This window comes from Euwallacea similis, chromosome 5, assembly GCF_039881205.1.
Source record: "Euwallacea similis isolate ESF13 chromosome 5, ESF131.1, whole genome shotgun sequence".
NCBI classification, from domain to species: Eukaryota; Metazoa; Arthropoda; class Insecta; order Coleoptera; family Curculionidae; genus Euwallacea; species Euwallacea similis.
The window spans coordinates 6,753,434-6,770,020 of NC_089613.1; the positions used below are offsets into that span (position 1 = coordinate 6,753,434).

The 16,587-nt window shown below is 38.7% G+C and overlaps 1 protein-coding gene across 1 annotated transcript in view; it reads right to left on the reverse strand.

Moving 5' to 3' along the window:
- Positions 1-16,587, reverse strand: part of Snx21 (Sorting nexin 21) — a 75,543-nt gene that overhangs the window by 58,822 nt on the left and 134 nt on the right. Inside the window, exons 2-4 of the mRNA XM_066390301.1 lie at positions 16,132-16,583; positions 15,948-16,078; positions 15,700-15,888 (exon numbers count right to left, since the gene is read on the reverse strand). Of these exons, the coding sequence (XP_066246398.1) occupies positions 15,700-15,888; positions 15,948-16,078; positions 16,132-16,583 (772 nt within the window). The remainder of the gene's footprint in view (positions 1-15,699; positions 15,889-15,947; positions 16,079-16,131; positions 16,584-16,587) is intronic.

A 16,587-nucleotide genomic window follows, 5' to 3' on the forward strand; every position in this document is an offset into this window, starting at 1 on the left:
TCATTAGTCTCATATACATCCCCACAATTGATTTTTTTATTAAATTAGAAATAAACTCATAACAGTCCGAAGGGCTGTTAAATAGACACCCTGTATTTTTCGCCCGCAGGTAATCGTTTCTCTCGGCTAATCGTCTTGCACAGCTCTCACTTAAATTTCAAGCTCTGGGCGAAAAAGTAACTAACTTAATTCACTATGAGATTCTAGACTGTATTAATTATACTGTAATTAAGAAAACTGAAGGTTTTTCTGGCACCTTTAACTCGTCAATTCTCCTGGCGCAAGCTGATTGACCGACCATTCCAAGGGAGGTAATCATTAAATTATTTTTCTGCACAATAAAATCCAAAATCTCTAAATCTTCCGGGGGTCCCTTTTAACGCCACGACCCTTGTTCGATAACAAAACCTTTTGTTTAGCAAATAATCCCAATTAGAACCGGGAGATAAACTGAGCTGTCCGATTCTAATCGGAGGGGTGTGACGCGTGTGCTCCCGAATTATATGAGATTTATCTCCCCCGGATAAATTGCCCGATCTTAAATTCCCCATTTTTCTCTTCTTGGAGCGAATCGAAAGGAAAATAATTCAATGCGAGTTTGTTTCCACATCTAAAGGAGCAAATGGGTTATTTCAAGCTCGTTGTGTAAACATAACGCAAATGGGGACTACGGCCAATGGGAATAATTCGTTAATCCAGTAAATTCAGCGAATAGGAAAATAATTTATATTATTTTAGATTCATATCAGCGGCAGCAATGGCAACGTGCATATACGCCTTAATTAAAATTACATTTTTCCCCAAAACTCGTTCTAGGGCACAGGCATATTTGAGCGAAACTCTGAACTCAAGCAGAGCTTTTTCGGGGTCTCAATCGCCTCTGGTTTAAAGTTACGACTTTTCCGACATTTGATCGTTTTGTTAACATTAGCTTGATCTGGGGTATAATTAAAAAGAGATTTTTTCGGTGCCGATGTGTCATTAACTTCACAGTAAGCGCTTGACGAATTAGACTAATTATAGGACACGAATAATGATACAAAACAGACGATTTGTCTTATCGCCCTTGATCTCGATTATTTTACTGTTAAGCCTACAAAAGTTCACCATAATTACTTTTTTCTGTATTAAGAGACCAAATACCCAAAAATTGGGGTACACTGTAAACCCTCAAAAAAACAAAAATTTTATTACTCAAAGTACTTGACTAATTTGTTACTTTCTGGATGGTGGCATGTACTAATATATCAAACAAAAATTGCCCTGCTTCTTCTCGGAAATGATGTGTATGTGCCCATTAATGGCCAGCGATTGCAGGAATTTTGGCAGGTGCTGCGTCTCAACTAACATATGCATTAGAAATGCAAATTTTACAGTAGGGCAATTAGCCCCTTGAGAAGCGTTTTCAAGCCACCATGACTCTGTTCCGACTTCATACAAATATCCTTCTATACCATATTGAAACAAATATTTAAGAGACAGCAGGAATTTGAGCATAACTGTATCAGTTCACGCTTTGACCTCACTAGACTAAAGTTCTGAGGCCGAATGGACTCTTTGTGATAAATATATGTTCTATGTCTCACGTTTACACCGAATTCCATGGGTCATAGAGTATTCCATGGAGTAATGGAGCGTTTCACACAGTCACAAGCAGTTACTGATTCTGTGACGGGAGTGCCACCTCTGAACACACAATCTTGTGATTGTGGTCACTTCCATGCAGTGCGATGGAGAACAGACATTAAATATGGAGACATCATCACAAGGAAAACTTGATTATGGTTTTGACGTTATTTCCGGGAAGTATTTTAGTCCCCTGAATCACATTTTTGATTAATAAAATAATGCCTAGTACCACGTCTTGAGTGGTAGAGCGGTGAAGGCAGACAGAGGTTATCAATAATCATAGTTTGACTCACACTGTTTGGGGCACCAGAACACCAACTCACCTAATCTGCAATAAAAATAAATTGAAAAAAGGTTTTTTTTCTTTTCAACGACTCCTAATGCGAGATTATTTACCTACAGCAGCCTGATGAGCGTCAATAATCACGAAACCATTACTGCTTGGCCTTAGATAATTGACAATTGAGATTTTCCTGAGTTTCTCAGAGAAATTTTAGATGAAGGAAAATTTGGTCACTGATCATCTCACGCGATTTTGGGATTTTTAGTAGATCCTCATGATATTACTTTCAAATTCTAAGCAAACCATATTAATTGAATTAATTACGTCATTCATCATTAAAAACTCGAGATTTTTTAATCGATTAATCGTCGGTGTCAATTCTGACACCGCATGCCACCGATTCCCGAACCTTTCTCGAGTACAATGGCATTGTCTTCCCTTAATCTGCAGTCATCAATCAAAACGGTGGTACGGTGGTACCGAGCGTATTACACGGTACTTGAAGAGTGTTTCGGCCGAGATGTGTGGCCCGATCCGTCTTTGACGAACCTCAGCTGTCCGATTTAAGCCAATAATAATGAGTGGCATACAATGGGTGGCATAGACACCTTTAAAATTTTATAATAATTTTCAGGGTCGTGTAAACAGGAATTACATCGCTGGATTGGAGGGAGAGCAACGCTCCCCCCCCCCTCTCGGGGGAGGGGGGGGGGCAAACGGTTTGCATTGGCTGCGCAAATTGATGAGTAAATTCCTATTAAATCCGCTGCAACAACTTTCTTTTTATATTGAAGTTTTTAAGCGATTTAAGAGCGCCATCTGGCAGGGATTAAGTCGGAGGGCGTTCGAGACGAGGGGCTGTTGCCACCCTTCCCCCCTTCGAGCCCTGCAAAAATGCCGCCCTTCTGACCCCCGGATTTTCAATTTTTTCCGCGGGTTCGTGCCAAAAATTAATTAAAAAGTTGTGTGGGCTGTCATCCGACGTTTTCCAAATGCCGGGACCTTTATGAATGGGCTGGTACCAGCGGTGGTAGCTCTGCCTGTCCGGCCTCAGACGAAATATTATCAAGTTTTCTCCATAAACGCGTTCCTTAACCAGCGGGGAATGTTCGTGATTTATCTCGAGGCGTTACCAGTGAAATATCTGATGGAGTTTCATATTTTGTAATTATATACCCTCTGTTTGACCGTGTCTGATTTGTTTAGCACTCTTTCTCGCACCGGAAGGAGCCCATAAATCTAACAGGATAAATCTCCCTTTAAACCTTTTAATTAATCCAGAAATCTTTCTTTTCCATTAACTCCCTCCATGGAGAGAGATCGCCTGAGTCGCAAACATTCATCCCCGACCCGAATCTAATAACTATGATTGCGCAAAACCCTTGAGACCGAATTATATATCAATTATGTCCCCGGAGGCCCCATTAGACGCACGGGGGCACGCTGAAAACACCATCACGAGGCAGGTGGTCCTCGGCCAGTTCTAATTGTTCGCGAGCCGATCTCCGTTAAATTGTTTCAATCAATCAAAAGTGCATTAGCCAAATGATGGCCAATCGATAACGTCTACCGGACAGGAATGCTTTGCATGACCCATCAAGACCCATCAAGTTAGAAGCGCTAATTAACCAACACTTCTATTTTTTTAATTCTTTTTCCATGGAAGCTGGTAGAATGGCAACGCTACTAAGGTGTTTTGTTTCTGGATAACTGTTAGATTTCCAGCAGACTAATTGGGTTTTGCATTGATGGCACCTCGTTTCTATTCACATTGCCCTCATCAGGGTGACACCGAAAAAAGAGCAATGCGTGAAAGGGGATTTAAATAGGATATCCCCCACCAATTTGGAAATTTCAAGGAAAAGGGTGCAGAGATCGATTTAATACGCGGGCAACAAAAAAGAGTTCCATATTTTAACGGTTTTACAAAGGAATATGGCACACTTCAACTTTTGATTAGATCATTTCTGCCTCAAATCCGACTGTACAACCCTCAATTTCAAACAAAAAATACAGATAGTGCCTCAGATTTTCATACTACTTTGAAGTTAACTCACACAATTTTATAAAAATTTAAGACTTTCTCTTCGACTTGAATTTAAAGGAATTTGCAAGCTATTTAAGGGAAATGCAATACATATATAATTGATAGAAAAATCTCGAATCATTTTGATGAAGCTGGATGTATTACGGTTTCTCTAGCCGAAAAGCCTCAATGTGACTTGAAAGCAAAATTTTCAATGTTCACACTTTATGCTGCCGATTTCAATGCTGAAAAAAATTAAAATCTCTGAAATTTCTCGGTCCTGTAAGTTTCTTAGCGATTAATCCATATTTGAGACCTGCAGAGCTCCGCGAGTTTCTTGCTTGATAGTGCCCCCTCATCGAATCCACTTCATCATAAGAAATCCCAAATATTTCTCATTCTCATGTTATCACTGTAATTCTGTAAATTCGCCAGCCTATAATATTTTTTAAGACGCTAGGGAATAAAATGTTGTTTAGAGTGTTACTCGCGTTGAATAATTAACTCATAAACTATCGAATTTTAATAATAGTTATTTATAGAACAAATGCATTAAAGCGATATTTATTCGCGAGAAAAACAACTGGCTTCACGAGTGTCAGCGACTAGCCTAAGTTCTTAGAATTTAAAATTTTTACAATTCTATGAAGATGGTTTTTCAATCCGAAATGCCGTGTTTCAAAAGCGACCTCCCCGTATCATCCAGGAATTGACTTCATGTGCAACATTTCCCATTATCCTGGATTTTTTATGTGAAAATTTGTTCGGGTGATTTCAATCATCCGTTAGAATGATTTCCAGTGCTAAATTTTCTTATGTGACCCAATAGCAGCTATTAAACGGCTTGAAAAGTTTTCCAGATGCAATTTAAAAACTGAATACTTGCGGCAAAGTCATATTTTCTTTGTGGGTCGTTTCATAGATTATTCCATAAAATTCTTGATCATATCGATGCAGGTCAAAATTCTTGAAAATGAATAATTTCCGCACATTTTGGTTCCCAGCCATCCTAAGGAAACTGTAACTTAACTTTGCAACAAATCAATTTCCTGCTGAACGTAAAAACTTGTCCAGCACCTCTGCAGCTCAAACACAATTAAGCGAAAAAATTGAGCTATTAATCGGCCCGATGGGGTTTTTAATATCCTCTCAATATCCGTGACACTTAGCCCGGAGGTCCTCGTCTTTGATAGATCACTCTTCGCATTGACAGATGTTATAAACCATCAACTTGCATCGATAAACTCATATGTAACGGTACGTTCCATTTAATTCAATATCACTTATAATATGCTCAGGTAGGGCCAAGTATCTGAGATTACGACCATAGGGCTTGGTGCCTGACCGAATACCAATGACACACCACCGTGAGAACGAACATCTTAGGAATTCATCATTCTAGAATGTAAACGGTTCTAGATTTCATTTAGATTATGCCTGACAAGTGACATGTGCGCCTTTTAACAATGCCCACTTTACAAACACTGTATTTTTTGAAGTCCCATTTGACAGTTATTGAAGCAGATAAGCCAGAATCCGGTCCTGTGGCAGCCGGATTTTTATAACGATTCTCAAAGCCGCGATTAATTTGTTTGCTCGGGGGTTAATTTCGGGACAATTAGGACATGCCGCACCCTCTTCTCTTCTTATCTCAGGCGCAGATGTTTTTGTTTACTCGTGCCGATATAAACTGTCAAAATCTATGGGGATTTACGGCGGAAGATGCTCCTTTTCGTCCTCGAAAGGAGCCTGCTATTACCGGCAGCGGCCCTAATGACAGGGCCGGCTAATTGATACAGAACCGGACGCTGTAATCTGAAACAGAGCCGGCCCTCGGTTTCAATTATTGCCTCGTGTCACGAACTCAATCTCACTCGCGGTACCGCCCATTGGCGGCGCGCGTGGGCGGCACATTTACTTTGTTCCCCGGCGCTCGTGCGTTTACTCCTCTCTTTTAATGAGGTCGTACTAATATTGAGTGTTATTAGATACGTGCCTGAGCTGTGGATTACAATAATATTGCCTTAATATGTTCATTTTTTCCATTCTTCCATTGAGTCCAATCTGTTAACCTCCGATTTCAATAAATAGTGAATAAAAACCGTATTCAATCACAAAAAATAAATTTGCTTCAATCCACTACGTTGGGCACGTAAAGGGTGAACGCAATATACATAACCCTTACAATAGGCAACCAAGTATACACTCCATATGTTGAAGATTACTGACAAAGCGATATACATCGTTCCAATCATTATTTTTTCCAGCTTTTTATGGCCTCTCGTCACATTAGCAACATCTTTTTTCCAATTTTTCCGTTATCGACAGTACCTACCTTTTTGCCAGTTTTGAAAATTTAATCTCCGATATCTCGCGAATATGTAGAAGGTTTGTCTTAAAAAATGTTTTAAATAAATCCTTTCGACGCGCTGTATGACCTTACACAAACAGATTTGAAAAATTTCTTAGTCACTTTCTGAGACCAACTTTCTGAGACCAAGTCACATTAGTAACCATAGACGCACTACTAGTAATGATGACCTTTAATGAGTGAATAAATGTGTCTCAGAAAGCATATGTAGTGGTCGTAGGAGGTTTAAGCATGGTTTTTCATTCTCAGCCCGATAGTTTGATGCTTCACAATTGCCGACAGTGTCGCACTTCTCTGAAAAAATCCTTAAAAATTTTCAGTGGAAGGAAATTGCAGACACTTTTTTCACTTTTCCAAGTTTTTAACACTGGTATCTCGGGAATTGGTGGAGCTATTGCTTTCGTGTAAACCCTCGCATATCGCTGCTTGCATCGAAAACGAAAATGCGACATTTAATATGTCATCCTCTTCTTGTATATTACTATTTGGTCATTATTTGTATTGCCTTTTACTCTATTTTCTGCTCGGTTTTCCGCAGAAATTACGCTTTCCGAAACTAACAAACACAGATATAGAATATTTGTCAAAATTTTTAAAATTTCAAAATCAAATACAGTAAAATTCAAATGTTTTCCATTTCTAAATCCATATTTTTCATTCAGAAACTTTCGAAGCAAATTGGAAACAAAGTTTCGTCACAAGAGAGAAAACTAAATTGGATAAAAATGATCTTAATTTTGAATGCATTGGGCTGCTGATGCGCCTTTCACTGGTGCTGTTACCTAAGAGGCACTCTCGAAATAATACAATAATAAAGTGCGATAAAACCGATACAAAAGACGCATTCCCACAGCAATCCTTGACAGGACATAAAGAATCCGCGTCCGTTGAAAGGGACAAGTGTGATTCCTCGCAGCGGGAAGCGGTTTCCTACCGGGGGCCAATAAAGTAAGACCGTTCCACTCATTTTCTCTTCGAACTGGCCTTTATGGCCTCAAGAGTTATTGAAATTTATTTAAACTGTTTGACAATGTAGACACGGGGAGTTACACAAATATAAGGAGGAACGAGTTTGTCTTACCAGGTGTCTGCGTTGCGGAGGGTCTTGGGCGGTTAATTTAAAATCGATTTATTGACTCGAATGCAAGAGTAAATCAGAGAAATTTCATGGTCTTCCATAACCCGAAATGGAGCAAACCGGAGACTTGGACAAAAGTAATTTCAGAAGATCGTTAGCAGGGATATCGGAAATACAAAATCCTTATCGGAAACTCCAATCGCATCCCTCTTTTTACAGTTTGGTGCACTGCCGTGAAATCGGGACCAGCTTCGGACCGGCCATGCGATTTATAATTGAATTTATCCTCCTCTGTTATAGCAGCAACCCCCGTTTCAGTGCAATTAGAACGGGGCCCGATATTATTTTTAATTTCAGGAAAGCGCAGGGAATTTACTGCCGCCCCCTTAATTTCAGGCCGATTTAAAAAATACAAGATAATGCAAAACGAAAGCTTCTGGCCGCTGGTTTAATTCGTATTATCAGGCCCACTTAATCATATAAATCCGGCCCTGCGCGATAATAATAACTGGCTCCATGGACGGATTGGTCGTTTTTAAATGCCACTGTTTCGTTTTTTTTAATAATAATGCGCATTTCATTTGCAAAATTTGTTCCACCTTGCCCCAGCCCTTCGGGTTTCACTTTTCAAATTACTGCCATTAATTCTCATTACTTAAATTGATGACGATTAATGCTGGGCATTCCCTTTTGAAGGCGTGTCCATGATTTGCGTTTAAATACCACTTTCATGGTCAATTTTGTTGAGGTAAATTTGTAAAACTGTGAAGCTTGAAACCGGAGAATGAGAAAATAATCAATTTTTCCATTTGAAAAAATTCTAATGAATCTAAAACAAAACTTAACAGCGTATATGTACGATTTCGGACGAATGCACTTTCATGAACAATCATGAGTCTAGCTGCTTACGTCAAGGGTTTTCTATAATACATTCGCCATATTGTCAAGCGAAGATTCACTAACGATTTAGATTAAAAGCACAGAGAAGGAATATCACTGACTTCTACCAATAAGAAGGTTCACTGCTGTTTCAACTAGCACTCTGTAAAACCCTCTAAATTGAACACAAAATCGCCAAATAAATGCCGGTAAAAACTTAAAGAAAAAATCCTCAAGATCTCCATATAAAGTTTATACAACTTTGTGTTCTTTCAACTCGTTATAATCGAGAAAAATTGACGATTTGGCATAAAAAAACTAATTTTCATTCTTTTTCCTGACTGAAAAACCCATCGCTCATTGTCAATTTTATTCGAATACAAATCGAACACCTTAACAGTCTTTCACAGTCATAATAAGCCACTTTGAATCGATTGGGACTTGCCCATCAACCATCAACCCAATTACATTTATCCGAAAGGTATTGTTTCCCTTTGAGTTCACTTTCGGATTGGAGATTGAAGAGATACGGAGTGAGGCAGCTAGAAGACGGAGGATGACTAGCTAGAGTGCGGATCATTCGTTCTTATCAATGTCACTCCTAAGCAGATTACGTTCTAGTGACGCGTGAAACCGGCTGTAATCTGTGGAGGGTTGAAAAATGGACCGTTTGCACCAATGGAGACACTGCAGTCCAGTTTGAGAATGATTTTAAGGGCACAAATCTGTCTCAGGGCTTTCTTAAAATCATAAATGAATCGAACGAAATATGCCTTCGTTAGAAGGTGCATTGAAGATTACGGATATTTGACAGATGACAGATCTAACGATAAAACTCAAGATGGCAGGTAATTGAGAGATGACAATTTTTTAGGGTAAGTTAACCGTGCAACCATTTTGCAGAGCACCGAAAGGACTTCAGTTTATCTGGCGTTGACTTAGTTAATCAACATCTCTTTGACGAGTGATATTTCCGAAATATTTTTCTAGGAATATTCTCGACTGCAGTTACACAAGATGGCGGATATTTGACAGATGACAATACAGTACATCAATTGTGTAGCCTTAACCTGAATTGATCTTGAAGATCTAATCGCATACAGTTACAGGATGACAAATATTTACCAATAACAGCTATAGAGTCTGACTCTTACGTTAATCTACGACCATCTTTCGCTTTGGCTCTTTTGTCCAGGTCGTTGGCACAAGGTTATTTTGGCAATACGAGTTGGGGGATGTTTGACCAGCAACAGCTGCAGCTTGAAGTAGAATTTGATTTGAATTGGCGTTGTTGATTTATCAGATGAATAATTTCGTTGACAGGTGTCAACTCACTCAAAACACGTATAAAAAACAAAATGGATTATAAGTGACACGCGGCAGCTTTTAAGTCAAATCTGACAAACTTCAGTTAGAGCTGAAAATGTCAACGAGCTTCTTTATTGACGTGAACGCAATGGTAGCGGGGGTTATATATTGCGTCGTATTAATACGTTTGTACTCATATGCACGTTGGTGTTGTTTGATCATGCAAAGGAGGATTTCACTTGACTTAGTGGCCCAATCAAAGGGCGCACGTGTTGTACACTTCGGCGAGTACTCGAGGGATTTCCGCAACTTCGACAAGAATAATCCGCTTGACGCTGATTCCTCAATTATTCCGGATCGTGTACGAATAACTCTAATTTCGCTCCCCGAGTGTCACTCCATTTACACCGGCCCGGAATCGTGGAATTTGTCTACGACACTCCCTCGTTCGAACCGTTTCAATTCCGAAACGAGCTTTAGACTTGAACTAATTCGAATTGGGAGTTCGTTCTCATTGGAGATAATATAAAGGAATAATGATCTTAGCCCCCTTTACACTTTGACCACTGCGACCGGGCCTATTTATAATTTAAGGTTCATTTACCATAACCCCGGTGACTCTGGTTTGAAAACGGGTTCGGAGAGCGTACGCCTCTTTCAATTGGTTCCAAAATCATCTGCTTAAAGTGGGCCCCATTGTAGTCCTATTCACGAGTGGTCAGTTTGTGTCTTGTTAGATTTATTGGTCGATATTTATCTGCCTCATTGTAGTTCGGACCGGTATTATAATGATGTATATCACAGGGTGATTTTAAGTTAAGCAAGAGGTTCGGATAAATCCCCTTTGGGGGCACGATTTATCACGCCCTCGAACGTTCCCCATCAGCCCTGTTTCACATAGCTGGCACCCCATACTTTAAGGGCGCTGATGCCATTTCATACTTTCTGCTATCTGTCCCTATTTTCCTTAACGCTCCGTTGCCCGGGAAACGTATTTTATCTTTCTGTCGTTGTCGGCCTCATTGTTTGTCTGGCAACATCACAGCTCCAGGGAGGAGAAACGGGGGGGACGCTCCAAGTGGAAACTTTCAAGCGGGTTTATCTCATCCCTCTTTATATTGGATTCAACATTGTTTGAGCAGAGGAATTGTGCTGACGCGCCATTTGAGAAAGTTCGGGAGTACCCAGTTTTTGCCTTAATCAATTTACCAGCGATATCTGTTCGACAGTTTCGGTTGCAAAAAGGAGAAAAACCGAAGCGACAGCCCAATCGGGAAAAAAGGCGAACCGAAGCAGCGGCCGCGACGTGTCATAAAACCCACAGTTGATGTCTAAACAATTATTCCTGGAACGCCGTTATCCAGACCGGGAGGGCACATGACGGCCCGGGCTGATTCAATTTGCTTGCCAAACCCCAAGATTTGTTTTCCAGGTCATAAATCAGATTCCCGACTATTCTGATATCCATTATCGTCGGCCACGTCGGGCTAACGCCGCATATATGGAAACAACGAGGGGAGGAATGTCGTTCCTGGATATGTGCACTGTTCCATTAAAACTGGAAGCAAAGACGATAAAAAGTGAAATTGCTGGGTTTTCTTTGTTCCTTTTATATGAAAGGCGAAGGAAAAAATTTAATAGAACAGAATATCTTTGGGAAAATGTATATAAAAAATGTATTTTATTACGGTTCCAACAGTCAGACGGACCTCTATATGTATCCAGGATGAATGCGAGCTCTATTCCTTCCCATATTTTTTCACCTAAACGCATGTAGAGCCTCAATGATGGACAAACATTCGAAAACAAGAAATTCAAGTTAAGTCCGTTAAGTAAAAAAAGGAAAATTATATAGTTTCACTTAAAAAATTGTGGCGCTACCCCTGCCTCAGAGTGGCGCAACGGCTTTCTGCTCTAAAACTTTTTCTATAATACTTTAATGTCTCATCTACCATCTCAAGATCACCATTTTTGAAAATTAAAAATGGAAAATGATGTATTTTTTAAATTGTGTAATGACTTTCAGTAATGCAGGTGATTTCAGTTCCAAAATTGTTTCTCAAAGACTTTAGAGTCTCATCTGCCATATCATCATTGTAAATATTTTTATTCTAAGAATAATTATTTTTTACATTAAAATTGGAAAATTTTATGACATTTTTACATTTTTGTGGTAGAAGAGATTAGAAATGTAGAATTCATTAATATTTTTACATTTATAAAAAAAATTGTGGACGACACTGCAACGGCAGGAATAACCTGAACTGACCTGACCCTCAGTGGCGCATCCGAATATATAATATTTCTTTCAGGCAGTTTAGTCTTTTCATCATATACGTAGAAATTTTTTAATTACGATTTTCTCACATCAATTTTTCATTTTTATACAGGAAAAATTGCTGCAGTTTTCGGAAAATTCGTGATTGCCATACTCTCAAATACCCATTAGAAGGACTTTTCAGTGATTTTACCCGGTTCAGAAAACCCCAAACAAATTCCCAATTTAAACGTGTTCGAGGTCGAAGAGAATTTGGCTCAAATACATAACAAGCCTGATAAAATTCATTCGTTTGAAGTTTACTGTTTGTTTATAATTTTGGAAATTTTATGTCTTTATTACCCGGTGGGTTTCGTCGATTTCAGACATCTGTGAAACAAGTAATTATCATTGTCGAACCACATCAATGGGGATGCATACCATAACCGAGAATATTTGCTTGTAGAACCGAAAAACGCTCCTGCAGATCGAAAAGCTGCAAGGTGCATTATTGTCTTCGGAGGTAATTGTAAATTGAACGGATGTAAAAAACTTTACCTCCCAGGTCGTCGAAAAATGGCAGAAGCAAAGACAATTTGCCGCATTTCGCGAAAGCATTTGAAGCACGATAATAAAATTATAAAACACTAAACAGAAATAGTCAATTTCAAACTGCGCCCAGATTGCCTTTTATTGCCTTGCGACTTATGTGGCATTCTCTTTGCTCCATGGTCTGCGGCATTTTCTTTCGGATTATTAATGTACACACATTTCACGAATCACGAAAATGCGTTTAGGGATGTGAAAGGCGAACATTACAGCAGCACAGAGGAGTCTGCATTTTTTTTTCTCAATACTGGGCAGAGAAGTTGGTTTTTATTTGAAAATTAACCATCAACACACTGCGAAACGATTTCGGCCTTCGTGTCCATCACGGTCAATCGCAAATTGCCCTCGAGGAAACCGCGCCCTGTAATTTTGACGCCGTGGCTTCTCATCGCCGCCAAATTGCAGGATCCGTTCACCACCTCCGTATTTATCGGCATTTTAATATACGGACCAAAAGACGTTCAAAATTGATATATTTTGTATCCCCCGACGTGGAGTTTTTTTAGAAAAATTAAGGCCCTTCTGATGATCTCAGGAAAACTTACTTTCATTCGAGAGAGACCAGATCATAAATCCAAAGGATACGTCAGAATACATTTTTTTAAAAGGAATTACCCACGGGCCAATCAAAGAGTCAATCGCAACCCTGTATTTTCCTTAAACCAGAACTTTTTGTCCTAAACCTCAGCATAGAAATTTCTTGACGAATGGTGAAGATAACGTCCATTATGCAATGCAGGGATTTTTTAACGCTTTTTTGCTCGCGTTTAGAAACGTCTACTTTACAGCACTCATTCACATATGAGAAGAAATACTTTGCAGTAACTGAATGCTGTAAAGCTATTTTAAATTACACGACTCTGAAAATGAGCATTTCTCTTTAGCAGTTAGTTAGCTATACTTAAAATACTGTACTTCTCCTGTAAGAACACCGCGCACGGAAAAGGGCCATTTTCCGGTCTCTTAATGAAATTCCAAGTCTAATAATGAAAAGTATCGTTTATTACCGGTCCCGAAATGAATTTTCTCGAACATGCAAGACTTCCCTTGATTGATTGAATTCGTTACGTGCACACAGGAAAATGATATTTTCCGAAATTCGAATGAAGTACACTATACATTCCAGCACTGAATGAAGGAAAGTGATTGCAGGTTTGACTTTAATCCGCTTCATCTGGTGTAAATAGTTATGTTTTTAGGTTTTTAAATGCTGCATGAAGTGAAAAATGAATATATGAAGTCGAGTCAGACTGGTGTGAGTATATCATCCCAAGAATCACCGCGGTCTTATGCGTTTTCTCACTATTCTTGGAACAATTACCTTTAACAGAGCTTAAACCGATACAGCTCCCAAAAAGCCTATCATAAACCTCAATAATTACGAGCTCCCAACGAAGACGCAGAACAAAAAGGTTTCTTAAAAATGGAGGCCCTTATTACGTCGGGTTTTTTATGTGTTCCGGCTACAGCGGAGGAAACATTACTTTGCATTTATAAGCGCACTAAATCAAAAATTGTAAAGCTACCTGGCTAATTACCGCCCAAAGAAAATTAGTTCCGAAACGTTAAGTGGCGCGCCGTAACGGCCGCGCTCGCGTTTTTATGACGCCCCCCCGAAAAAGACTCCCCAACCGCCCTTCGCATTAATTCGGCAGCAGGGGGGGGGGGGAAACTGGGGGCCTAACGACATCGCAAATGAGGTCGTGTTAGAAGCTGTAGGGACATTTTGCCGAGTAAATTTTAAATCGTTCAGATGGGGCTACTGGAAGAATAAATAAGACATATTTTTTCTGGCGTTTTAAAACGGTTTAAGGTGAGATAATGGTATGCAGGATATGGCTGGTACCATCGGGAGGCTGCACAACCACTTCAAAGAGAGTTTACTATGCCAGAGCAGGCTTTATCTTGCCGGCGATAATCCAGCGTTAATGCCCATGTTACTCACGTTAAAAGCAACATCTGGCAGTACCTGGTGGACTATTAAAAGTAGTGCTTTATTGTTAATTATTTCGGGTTGTCTTTGAAGTTTTATCACTTTCCTGACCGTAAAAAAAGCGCACATTACTTACATGTCGCGTAGCTCAACAAGGCTCTCAAGTTTAGTTTCTACATAAGCATAATGCATAATCTGGTCTCCTTTTGCATGAGCAACAGCAAATTGTGAATTACACCTCCCGGTGAAAAATAATTCTTTTTTCGTTTGGGTCCAAGAGTTATACAGGACGTCTCAAAAAAGTATTCAAATACTGAATCTTAATGGGAGGTTTTACAAAATAAACGAGTTTTATTTGTTTTACATATATATTTTTTGAATAATGTTTCGTTGGATATTTTTGTTTCTGTATGCATTTGTAAATTAAATAAAATATTGATGTGTATTATTTAACCCTTGGACGTTCGCTTTTTTCCGATATATGAAATATTCCATAATATTAGATAAAATCTAACACGCGCATAACGACAAAACGAAATGGGGCGAGTGATTGTGGATTAAACAGAGCCGGTCGAGGGTATTTTTGGCCCAAATTTTTTTGTTTACAATTTGACCACTCTAATTCAAGAAGTATAATAATTTTACATTTACATCATAAATGTCGTAAAAAAAACATCATTATCAAATATCTTTAAATGAATCTCTGATGCAACGATCATATAGGCCTTAAAAAGCCAATTTACATTTATAATAGAATGCGAATAAAAGAAGAGCTAAGAAAGTGAAATTTCCTTCACCAAAACATCCAGAATGAAAGGACCAAACATTTACCTTTCGAGGAGCATATGTAGGGACACGAAATACCCACTTTCATATAGTGATAGAATCATTATACAACCTTCACTGACCCCAATCCATTGCGACTTTATGCAGTCATTTGAGAATATTTCAGGAACGTCAATACTGGCATTTATAATTTACATCCGTAAAGTCGTAATGGTTTGACATTATTTTTAATAATTTAACACGACTTTCTACTATTAAGTGTTTTATTTAAAAATAATTACATTGAAATTTATTACCACAAAAATTGACTTATTTTGATCTTCCAACTTTGTATACCCACTTATAAATTAACTAATAATAATATTCAAAAAAAGAATCCAGAAATACCAAGACTCAGAAGCATACAGGTATAAATACTTGCATGATTATTATACACCTGGCTCATTCATCACAATTTAGTATTTATTTCTCAAGCAACCAAAATCATTCAACTCAAAAATTTCTATATATAATGCCCTAGGTTGAAAATCTCAAAGTTACTGTTTTAATATCCTCTCCTCCAGTTCATTCAAAGCCTCAAAAAGGCTTTTTCCCCCTTTATCATTAATTCCCTGTCTCCGCATATTATCCAATTGAAGCAAAATGCTCTCAGTACTCTTTTCATTCTCTTCATATATCTTTTCACAAGCATGCAGTAGTGGCAAATACAGCTGCAGTAAATCTGTATCACTGCAAGTATGACAGGCATATTCACAATGTAAAATAAGTTGGTGTTATATCTTCCTTACCTTACTCCATCAAATCTATATAATGCCAAATCTGACCACCTTACTGCATGAGCTAGTTTAGGGTATTCCTCACAACATGCCACAATCCAGCACAGAGTCAATAAAACTGCATGAGATCTGTCTGAAAACACCTAAAACCATAACAATAACTAAAACTAGAGATTATTTTGAAGTAAAGTCTCACTTTATTCAATAACTTGAAGACATTTTGGAATTTTTCAAATGCTAAAATATTGCAAGATTGTTTTTCAAATAATTGTTTAGCCTCAGTTAGTTCAGGTTCTTGCAGGAAAATCTGCATAGATTTTGAGGTTCTTATTTTACTTTCACTGCCCACATGTCGTAATACTGACTCAAAAGCAGTGCTCCGGGCTGATATAAGTTCGTTGTTAAAATTCCCAGTAAGGACTTTCTTTGGAAACTGTGTATCAGCCATGAAGTCCGGAAAGTCTCTTCTAAGACCATTGTAGAGATTTTCAAATTGAGTGTACCTTCGATCAATCACAGATGGAGTCAGATCATCACTGCCCGATATGTATCGCACTTGTAGGGTGTAAATTACATGCTTTTTTTCTGCGGGTTGCTCTGAAATTCGAGCCGAAATTATTTCGAAGACTAAGCCCTGCTTAGTTGCACCTGG